This window comes from Orycteropus afer, unplaced genomic scaffold (genome assembly GCF_000298275.1).
Source record: "Orycteropus afer afer isolate SDZICR_OR568_19922 unplaced genomic scaffold, OryAfe1.0 scaffold00487, whole genome shotgun sequence".
NCBI classification, from domain to species: domain Eukaryota; kingdom Metazoa; phylum Chordata; class Mammalia; order Tubulidentata; family Orycteropodidae; genus Orycteropus; species Orycteropus afer.
This window is the reverse complement of record NW_006922074.1, coordinates 1,583,029-1,594,671: the sequence shown is the minus strand read 5'-3', so window position 1 is coordinate 1,594,671 and position 11,643 is coordinate 1,583,029. Positions and strand designations below refer to the sequence as shown.

Here is an 11,643-nt window from a genome sequence, read left to right as displayed (position 1 = left end):
GGTGGCTCTGGACACAGGCACAGCGACACGAAAATATTTGCAGTTGAGGGACACGAAGCATGGAGACCAGGTGCAGTCCTGAACCTGCGTCACCCCAGACGGCACCATGCGGGCCTCCCAAGCGACCTCTTCCAAAACGCTTACTCGCTGTTTCTCTCTTCTGTCTTGATGGAAGAGGGGTGAGGCTGCCTTGTTGAACTCACGACTCAATGTGTCTCAGTTTACATGGCTGACTTCATGGGCTGTTCTATGGTGGCTCCAACAGTGCTCATCTCCCCAGAGGAGCTGTGCTGGGGGAGGCAGCCTGTTGGGGATGCAGAGGCAAATGGTTCTGGAAGGATCAGGATGGTCTGGGGTTTGTCAGAGGGATGGCCAAGAGGGTGGTGTCTGGGAGCAGTCAGGGGCTTTGTCATGCCCAAGGTGACCACTTGGGGGGCTGACAGTCAGGGCCCAAGGGGGCTGTTAGACGCTGGGGGTGACACTGTTGCAAGCACAAGGGCTTTCTGGGGGGTCAGCAGGGTCCCCAGCTTCCTGGGCTAACGAGGACACCGTGTTTGGCTCCCCTTGGCCCTCGCCAGCTGCCAGGCCCCCCTGGGCTCCGGTTGAACAGGGCTTCTCTGGCCCCTGAGAGCTCTCTGACCCTTTGGCCTCCTGGCTGTTTTCCTCCTCCTCCTCCCTCTCTGGCCTGCACTCCACCATCTTGGCTCCTTCCCCGCCGCCCAGGGCAGCCTTGGTGGGAGACTTGAGGTTCTGAGTGGCAGCGAGGATGTCGGCCTGCAGCTGCTGGGACGAGTCCAGGGCCTCCTCGGGCCGGTCATCGGGAGCCCGGTCCGGGACTTCACTGAAGGCCCGAGGGCCCCCGGCCCGGTCACTCTGGTCCACGTACTTCTTCTTGGGGAAGGATGAAGGGTAGTAGGCAGAGGCCTTGTGCTTCTGGCGGGTGATGAGCGCGGCGCAGACAATGAACATGAGCAGGAACACCAGCGAGCCCACCACCGCGATGAGCATCACGTACTGGCGGAAGAAATCCACGATCCCGTCCAAGAAGTTGGTGGGTGGGGGGGGGCCAGCCAGCACCGTGGGCTGGGGCCCCACTGACGTGGGGCTGAGGGCCGGCGTCCAGGGGGCTGGCAGGCTCGGAGAGGAGGCCGACGAGCCCTCGGCCTCCCCACTGCCCCCTGCATCCTCCAACCAGGCAACGCGCAGGGGCACCGAGTGGGCCCCGGCAGGCACAGGACTCGGGAGCAGCAGCAGAGAGATGAGGGTCAGGGCCACCACAGGAACCATGCTGTCTCCGGGGCCTGTGGGCACACGACGGGGGTTAGGGGGGGGGGGACAGTCAGGGCAGGACTCCAGAGTCTTGGAGCTCAGAAACCCTGAGCAGGAGCAGGGAACTCTGGCCATGTCCTAGCATGGGGACATCATGAGTTGGAATGGACACAATAGCAGCTAGTTGGTTTTTTGCTGATGACCACATGCCAAGCACCATTTTCAGTTTCTTACATGGAATCTCTCATTGGATGCTTTCCCAAAGAGATAACCAAAAAACAAACCAAACCCACTGCCATCTAGTTGATTCTGACTCAAAGTGACCTACGGGACAGAGTAGAACTGCCCCATAGGGTTTCCAAGGCTGTTCAACTTTATGGAAGCAGACTGCCTCATCCTTCTCCTGTGAAGCGGCTGGTGTGTTTGAACCACTGACCCAGATAAGCAAAGTGAGGCAGAGAAGAGTTAAGTGACTTGCCAAGTAAGAGGAACCACAGGCTGGTAGAGTGGCAGAAGTAGCTGAGTAGGAAAAAAATTGAGTGAGTGACTGCAGGAGCTGAGAGCCCCCCTCCTCTAGGGAACCCTCCTAGACAGCCCCCAGCTCCTCTGTGGTCCCGTTCTATTAGGGTCTTGTCCTCACACACTGCCCTGGCTCCATGCTACCATATCTGGGCAGCTCCAATGCTAACCTCTCCTAGCTCTCTCTCCTTCCCCAGGAGATTCATACAGTTAGAAGCCTCCAGAAGCTCTGAGCAGAAGGCCGGGAGGCTGGGGCAGGGGGTGGGGGGAGACACTGGCCCCTTTGAGGCGCAAAGACAAAACTGGAGCCTGCGACCCCTCCCCCCACCGGCACCACAAATGGGAACCAGATGAGCCTGCCCGCCACCTCCCCCCAAGGCTGCTCCTTGCGTGAACCCCCAGACCCCATCTGGGCCAGACAGCCCGGCTGATTAATAAATCCTTCATGGCCCAGGTTTATGGGAAGCCTGGTTTTCTCAAACACTAACTCTCCCGACAAACTCAGGGGCAGCCATGCCACCCTCTGGGAACCCTCCCCAGCCCAGACCCAGGCCCCATGAAGCTGGGAGACTGACTAGAGGCCTTCAGATGCCCTGTCTAAGGCAGATGCTGAGACACAGGCCCAGAGAAGGCAAGGAGCAGGTCCAAGGCTACACAGCAAGGTCCTGGACTGGAGGCAGTCAGGGCTTCCCACACCCTCACTGAGGGTCACACCTCCTATGCCTAGGGTCCTCCTGCCCTGTTAACTGGGAATGGCAGAACCCCATCAGAGTGACTGACTTGGTGAGCTGAGGCATGAATGAGGCTCAGCCATCTAGTGGCTTGCACCAAGTGACCTGGGGCTCCCAATATGTGTCACAGGTTGAAATTAATTCTACTGAAGTATATTTGTACGAACTGGCTCCAAAAAGTTCTTTCTCAAAATGATGGCAAAAAATAATCCCAGGACACAAAGAGGAAAAAGCACTCAGATAAGGGTCGTTTGGAGGGCCCTGGTCCTCTCGTGCTTTCCTCCTGGGTTACTCATCTAAGCCCCGTCTGGACTCAGTCCTGCGAAGCCCTGAGATACCCCTACTGCCTCCATTTGACAGGGCAGGAAACGGAGGAGCAGGGAGGCAAGTGACCTGACCAAAGACAGACGGCAACCGGCAGAGCAGGGCTTTGAGCCGTACTCTGATTCCAAGAGTCCAGCAGATCAGATACTCACACACACTCGTACACCACACACACACAAATATGACACACACACATATACCCGCACACTCACATCACATCACACCTGCTCACGCACATACCAATACAACACACACACGTTCACATCACACCACACATAGATCTCACACACACACACCACACACTCATATCACATACATACTCCTATCACACCACACCATGACACACACACTCACATCTCACACATACACCACACACACATTGACATCACACACACTCATATCACACCACACACAAATATACACACTCATATTTCACATAGTCATACACATCATACACATTCACAGAAACATCACACACACATACACCCACACACTCACATACCTGCCACACACACACACTCATCACGCACGCACACACACGTCACACCACACACACACTCCACACACTCACACTCTGGTGGTGCCCAGGGCTGGCCCAGAGCGGCCTCAGTGGAGCAAGGAGTTCAGGTTCCTCACAGTATCAGGAGCCTCCCACCCTCCCCTCTCTGGTGCTTGTTACTAATGATTCCTCCAGACAACTTTGAGCTTTGTCCGGCCTGTCACTCACACACACACACATGCCCCTCCACCTCAAATCGAGCCCAGTAGAGGCATTTGATGGTGGCAGAAGTCGGCCATGAGCCAAGACTTTCCTCCTGGGATGCTGGTGAAGCTCAGTCACTGAAGTTCGTGTGGGCGGGGTGGGGCTGTCAGACCCACCTCCCTGGCTAGCAACAGAGCCGGGCACAGAATGCCAGCTGGAAGTCGGTGGGTCCTGGGCCGGAACCCTGGCTCTCAGGGCCTCACTTTCCCTTCTGTAAGTTGAGAAGAGAAGCTGAGGGCCTATGAGCACAGGTCTTACCTCTCAGAGTGTTAGGACCAGAGGGACAGAGATCAGAAAGTGCCTGGTGCAGGGTAGCTCTCACAGGGAAAGAGGGAATTCAGGGGCAGCCGCCTTCCGGCCCCTGCAGAGCTCCAGGGTCAGCCAACGTTTCCCACCCTAGGCCCCACCCAGCCGGGACATTGGTTCACTGTTACCCTCGTTCCAACAAGTGGCAGCTCAGCTCCGGTCACTGAGGAATCCAGAAACACACACACACTCACACACACATCACATAATATTACACATACACATCATACATACATCACATACTCATATATCATACACACCACACACACACACACACATATACACCATGCCACGCTAATACACTTCCACACACCATACACATATCACATATATATACAGCACACACACATATACGCCGTGCCACACACACATGACACGCATAAACCATACATACATGACATACTCACAAGTATCATATGCACACCACACACACATCATACACACCACACACATACACACTCACACATGTACACCATGCCACACTAACACTCACATACTCACACACACCATACACATATCACATACACTACACATACACATATACACCATGCCACAGACACACATACCACACACACACACTCTCACACACATATACATGCCATACACATCATATACTCACACACACACCATATACCACATACACACACCATATACACACCACACACATGCTCTCTCACACACACACACATACCATGCCACTCTAACATACATACTTTCACATACCCCACAACACACGACAGCCCTGGAGCCTTGGAGTTGGGGCAGAGGATAAAGGGAGCCTGCCCTGCTTCCCAAGCTCACATAAATGATCACTGGCTCTTTAAAACTTCACAAAATGCTGGGGGCCTCACACCCTCTCCTGGCTCCCTGAGAAAGGTGGAGGCAAAGTGGGGGTACAATCCCACCCGAGCTAGCCAGGCTGGTCGGGAAGGAGACAGCTGACTGACAGATGAGTCCCTGGCTCTCTGGGCCTCAGTTTCCCCCACAGAAGGGAAGAAGTGGCCTGGATGGCTCTAGAGGATCAGGCTGGACGTCCGTCTGCCCTCCAGGGGCCCCACCTCCTTCTGGGAGAACACAGTCCGATTCCTCCAATATTGGCCCGAGCTCCTGGGTCCTAATTTTTTCCAGGGATTCAGAAAATCATTAACCTAAGAGAGAACTCAGGCCCAGAGACAGTACGAGCTACCCAGGACATCACAGCAAGTCAGGGCCAACAGGTCAGAGACCTGAACAGAAAGCACAGCTCAGGTATGCAGTCACTGCCCAGCCACTTGTCCAGGGGCCTCTCTGAGCCTTGGTTTCTTCATCTGTAAATGGGCTAACAGCCACCTCCCTGGCTACTGTTAGGACAAGAAATAGCAGTGCCTGGGACACAATATGTGTCACTCATCGGTGGCCGGGACTTTCAGAGACCAGAGCCTCTCTGGAGGGTCCATGTCAGGGTTTGGAGTTTTTAGAAAACAGTGGTTCCACTCACAGTCACGAATATGCAGGTGAAGACGGATGCACCCCTAAGGCCTGGGTGCCCCTAAACTTAAGGCTGAGGGACCAGAACCCCCGCCCCACCCCCACCCACAGGCTGATGGCCAGAGGAGGAGGGGCGGCCCATGAAAACCTGGCTTCAATTAGTGGCCTTTGGGCACTGAGGTGGGGGGGATCTGGCTGAACCACTGTCCCATTATCCCGGGGCCAGCCGAGGACATGGACCTGGGCCCCTCAGAGGGAAGGCCTGAGCGAGGGGGGTTCCCCAAGAATGCAAACCCTTACCTTCCACAGACACACAGACACACACAGCAGCAACACAGATACAATATACAACATGCACACACCCATTAGAGACACACAAAATGCCAACCTCTCAACCCACACAGCAGCAGGGATACACAATACACACCCCCCCACACACACGTACACCAACTCAGCTGCAACACCCACACACTCGAGAACTCACACGGCTGCCATCACAGATGCTCAGACACACACAGACACACCACTGCTGGCTCTCAGCAATGCACGCACAACCCACTGCCACAGAGCCCAGGCCCATCGACGGGCAATACTACCCAGACTTCCAGGGAACAACACATCTACCGACACCAAGGCAGTAACCACATCACACACAAGCACACATAGAGCATCAAACTCACACGCACAACTCACACCTTCTTAGAAAAATATACCCCTTGAAGCGAAGCACTCATACCATCCTGTCTCTAAACTCCTAGACACCCCAGGTTCTCAGAACAGGGGGTTTTAGGTCCCCCGACCCCTGCGGCCATGGGGCCTGGACTCACCAGCTCCTTCACACACAGCTTGGGGCTCCTGCAGGTGGAGCAGGCGGGGTGCCTGGCCCTGCAGAGTTGTCGGAGGCCGCTGCTCTGGGTGTCTGCCGCCTCCCTCCTCCCGGCCCTCCTCCCTCCTCCCGCCCCTTGCTCCCTCCTCCCGCCCCTGCTGGCTGCACAGGGCCAGCTTGATTTCATTAAGAAGGTTTGGGGTGGGGACACCCGGAGGGGGCGGGGCTGCGCTCAGGCCACACACAATCCCACCCTCGTGCTCACCCTCACGCAGGCGCCCCCTCTGTGCCTCGCTCTGGGGAACACCAGATGCAGCACTTCCTCCCTGGCCCCAGGTCCCCAGGGCAGGCTGGGGCTAACAGACATCACTATCCTGCAGAGCTGCACCAAAACAGCGAACCCCTGACTGAGCCTGGGGTCCTACACCCCCACTCCAAAGTCCCCCTCCCATCCAGGTCAGGGAGGTTCAGAGGCTCCTGGAAGCAAGAAGGAAAATTCCAGGCCCTTGGTTCCAGCTGTGAGTCAGGGTTTCCGAGGCTCAGGGGTGCAGCGTGGGAGCTAGAGTGCTTAAGAGAAAGCAGGATAGGAGGCCTGAGGGAGGGTCCAGGCCTCGGGCAGGGAGCAGAGCTCTGGCACCTGCTGTGTGGCCCTGGTCAGACCCTTCCCTTTTCCAGGCCTCAGTTTCCCCATTTGTAGGTGTGTGTGTGGGAGGGAGCTTTCTGGCTCCCTCAGGCTCAGATATTCTGGGACCTGTGGCCTGACAATGCCTCAGACGGAGTAGCTTGAGTAGAGGGGTGAGCCCATTTCACAGATGGGGAAAGTGAGGCAGGGTGAATTCAAGTGGCTCAACCAGGGTCCTGAGGTAAGGCAGTTTGGGGCCCTGAAACAAGGACCTCTGGATGACTTAAGGAATCTGTGGGCAGTGGCCCCTTGCATTCATTCATTCATTCAGCAAATGCTTGATGAGCCTTCTAGTGTGCGGTTGCTAAGCAGGTTTCAGAGGCGAATCAGATACAGCCTAGGCCTTGAAGTGTTTGAAGACTGCCAGGGGGACATACACAAACTGAACAAATCAGGACAGGGCTGGTGGCAGGAGAGAAGCCAGGCCAAGGGCTCAGGGAGCCCCAGGATGGATAGAGAGATCCTCAAAGAGAAAGATACAGGGAAGTGGTTCTAGAGGACATGGCCTGGGAACGAGCAGGGTCTGAACAAGAGGAGACCCTGGAAAGGGCATTCCAGGTGGAAGGCCCCACAGGATAAAGCCAGAGTGGCTGGGAAGAACATCACACGTGGGCAAGGCGCTGTAATTAAAATAGGTTGCCGTGAGGAGTGGACAAACAGGAGGAGCAGGTAACGAGGATTGGAGGAGGGAAGCATGATTAAGTCTCAGAATGCTCTTTATTGAGGAAGCAGAGGAACAGATGACTTAACACTCCACCCCCTGGCCATTGCTTCCGAAAGGTCACAGCCTTAAGAACCCTACCAAGCGGTTCTACTCTGCACACATAGGGGGCGCCATGAGGTGGAGAGCCTCAAATACAGCAGGCTTCATGTGTACTTGAGGGGAAGTGAATGAATAATTGAAGCCCATTTGACAGACACAGAAACTAGGGTACATGATGGCTTGACTTCTCCAGAACCCAACAGCAGCACCCTCAATGTCAGAGAGTCTTAGAAATGTAACATCAGGCTTGCGACCTCCTTGAGGGGCCCATCCCCACAGCAGAGCCCCCATTAAAGGGCTATCAGACCATGTCACCTCTTTCTCTCTCTCTCTCTCCCTCCCTCTCTCTCCCTCTCCCCTTTTATTCCTTAAAACCAAATATCCCACCCCATCTGAGGACAAAACATCAACAATGTCAGTCACTAAGTGGAGAAAAAAGGAACTCTGAGTTCCAGCCCCAGCTCAAACGCCAGCTGTGAATGGGTGGCTGAGCAAAGCACTGTGCCTCTCTGGGCTGCAGACAAACGTGGGTTAGTCCAGATGCTTGCCGGAATCCTGCCCACACTAATATTCCATTCTCTATTTTTTTCATTTTATACACATTTCTTGAGCTTTGCACCTAGCCTAGTGTCAGTTCCTGGGAGGTAGTGATAAGGGGAGACCTGCAGTAAGTAGACAAACAAATGAGTATCTAACTGCAAACCAGACTAATGGTTGGGGTGAAGCAGTTAAGGGGCCATGGGGTCACTTGCTAGGGGATAGTCTGGTCCTGGGGCTCGGGGGGCTTTGTGAGAAGTGACATTAAAGCTGTTCATGAAGATGAGGAGATGGTATTTAGGAAGGCAAGACTGGAGAGGAGTCCCAGAAGCAGGAACACATGCAAAGGCCCGGAGGTAGATGGGAGCACAGTGTCATCAGAGCAGCCCTTGAATCTGGAAATCACGCAGGAGTTGATGGATTCAGTCCTGCCGTAACTCTAGCACACAGGACAGTGCCCAGAACACCGTAGGTGCTTCATAAATGCTTGCTGGCTGTGTGAATAACCACCTTGACCTCCACTCCTGTGTTCCTGGGATTCAATGCGCTAACACTGCTCCAGCAGTTCACTCCAGCCCCTCCTGTCCATTCGAAGAGGGTCATGTTTCACATTCTCCAATTCCAGGACCTGTCGCAGAGCCAGGTGAAGATACTTCCACGGACCACATCATCATGGCTCCAAGGGGTGAGGCCAGGCCTGTGGCATGGAACTGGCTGGGACACTCTTTTGCAACTTGTAATTTCAGGGGCAGAAAGCAGTGCCCTGGCCCTCAGCCAGCCTTGAAGCGACTCAGAGAGACCCCACTGTGCAATTAGCAGCCGTGGCCCGCACCCAGCTGAGTGTCCACAATGAGGAGGAGGCAGGGAGGAGGCAGGGAGGAGGCAGGGAGAACCCACCCCCTCAGGTCTCTGCCAGGGTCCTCCCCATCTGAGCCTGGGGCCTGCCTTCCAGCCACCACTGCTGCCCACCACTCCTGCCTACCACAGCCCCCAGTTCCAGCCTCTCCTGGGTTTAGGGCCCTTTCTAATTACACGGTCCCAGAGGCCAGTGGGGCTTGCCCTCCAGGCAAAAATAGCCCAGTCCTTCATGTGGCTGGAGAGGCCTGGAGCCACGGCCTACCACAGGCTCAGCCTGGCCTTCAGAGGGACACCGGCGATGTTCCCTCCCACCCGGCACTCCGAGGAGAACTTGTGGTCTCAGCCAGGCAGGCCAGAGCCCTAGTCATGCTGAGAAGCCTCGTTGGGACTCAGTTTCCCCATATACAAAGTACGTAAGTTCCCTGGCTATTGACTGCATACCTACATGTGAAAAGAATTGTGCCAGGTACCAGGGGACAGTGACAAACAAGACAGAAGATGCTGGCACTTTTTCCTCACACTGTCCCCTCTGCCTGAAGCTCCATTCTCCATGCTCGCGTTGGCCTAGCTGCCTCCTTCCTACATGCATTGTAGTTCAGTCGTCACCATCTCCAGGAAGCCCTCCCTGATTCCGCAGCCTGGAGGCAGGAGCATCAACAGGCTTCTTTGTGTCCCTGTATCCTTTGGACTCTCCACTGAGAGCATTGATTGTGCTGGGCTGTAACTGCCTATTTATCTGTGTCTCTAAACCAGGACCCCCACTCGCCTGTCAGTTTGTTGGACTGCGGTGGCTTGTGAATTGCTGTGAGGCTGGAAGCTGTGGCACCACTATTTCAAATACCAGCAGGGTCAGCCATGGTGGGCAGGTTCCAGCCGAGCTTCTAGATTCAGAGAGACTAGGAAGAAAGGCCTGGCAACCTACTCCAAAACTGAGCCCGTGAAAACCTTACAGATCCCAACAGAATTGTCCAACTCACTCGCTTTGGGAACATCATCAGGACAAATCATTAGCTAGAGGAAGACATGATGGTAGGTGAAATAGAGGGCCAGTGGGGGGGACCCTCAGTGAGATGGACTGGCATGGTGGCTGCACGATGTGCTCAAACGTGCTGGCAATCCTGAGGACAATGCAGGACAGGGTAAAGTCTGGTTCTTTTGTGTTTAAGGTTATCATGAGTTGGCACTGACCCAATGGCAACCATCTACCTACCTAGCTACCTACCTGTCTATCTATTAGTTCTCTATCATCTATCTGTCTTGTTGCCTGTCTGTCCAAGCTGTGAGCTCCTCCAGGTAGAATCAGGGCCTTTTCTGTCCTTCTATTCCCAGCATCAGTTCCTGGAACACAGTATGTGCTCAGTACATGTCTGTCAACTAACTGAATGACTCCCGTCTAGTCCAATCCTTCCATATTAAGGTGGGGAAACTGAAGCCCAGGGAGGGGACAGGATTAACTGTGGATACTCTGACATTATTCATTCATTCACTGATTCACATAATGAATATTCACTAGGCATGTGCTTTGCATGGGCCTTTTGGGGACAGCAGAGAAAAGCAGAAGAAGCCCCTGCCTCAGGGGCTCCCAGGTAAGTAGCACAAACAAATGTGGAACAAGTAACCCAAGAAATTAGGAAGATAGTAGAATTCTGTGAATAACTCTTAACGACATAAAAAGGATGAAGAGATGAGGAGGTGGATGGTGGTGGTGAGGGCAGGCACCTAGGCAGCTATTTTAGCAAGTATGGATAGAAACAGCCTGACAGAGCATTCCAGCAAGATGGCAGAATAGGCAGACAAACTACACAGACTCTGCAACAAAGCAATGAGAAACCAATTGAAACTGACACGGAAGACGATCCTGAAACCCTGAGCTTTGAAGGGAGGGATAAAGAAGTGGATTGAATACCAACTCGTAGAAGAATCTATAGGGAGACATATGGAGCTGAGGGCTCAGCCATTTTGCATACTTCCTGATAGCAACTTAAGAATCAGCTCTACTCACCAGGGCTGCATGGGCAAGGCCTGCATTGGTACCTGCCGACCAGAAGGGAGAACAGTGAGGAAGGGGACAGGCAGAGCTGTGGGCTGCCGGCTGTCCTGAGGATGCAGTCATTTTGGATGTTTGCAAAGCACAGTTGCTTTGAGTGTGTACAGGCTGCGTTCTTGCTTGAACTGTGACCTGGCAGTGCAGTCTGCCTGCTGAGGACAGCACGGGCAACCACACTGGAGACTGAGGACTACAGAGGTACAATATTCCCCTTGTTACTGTTGTGCCCTCTTGGTGAACAGGGGTGAGGCCACCTCTTGCCTCCACCCATCTTCTTGACCTGCAAGGGTTCCATCCTGGTCTGTGCCCTGGCAGACCCTGGATGCTGTGCCCTGTTCCCTCCCCACACAGTTTTGTTTTTGTTTATTTTAAAATTATTCTTTTTATCTACCTCCTTTCTTCTTCTTTTTTTTTCTCATCTTCCCATCCTCTCTCTCTCCCTCCCTCTCCCTCCCTCTCCCTCCCTCTCCCTCCCTCTCCCTCTCTCTCTCTCTCTCTCTCTCTCCCCTTCTCTCCCTCTCTCCCTCTCTCTGCTTCTGTGTTAAATATTC

The 11,643-nt window shown here is 54.3% G+C and overlaps 1 protein-coding gene across 1 annotated transcript; it reads right to left on the bottom strand.

Moving 5' to 3' along the window:
- Positions 1–462: 462 nt before the first annotated feature.
- Positions 463–1,287, bottom strand: TMEM119 (transmembrane protein 119). Its single transcript, XM_007954986.1, has one exon. The coding sequence runs from the start codon at positions 1,285–1,287 to the stop codon at positions 463–465; it is 825 nt and encodes a 274-aa protein (XP_007953177.1).
- Positions 1,288–11,643: the final 10,356 nt, after the last annotated feature.

What these genes read in the sequence shown, in the direction of transcription:
- TMEM119 (XM_007954986.1), bottom strand. Translation starts at nt 1,287, where the DNA reads ATGGTTCCTGTGGTGGCCCTGACCCTCATCTCTCTGCTGCTGCTCCCG.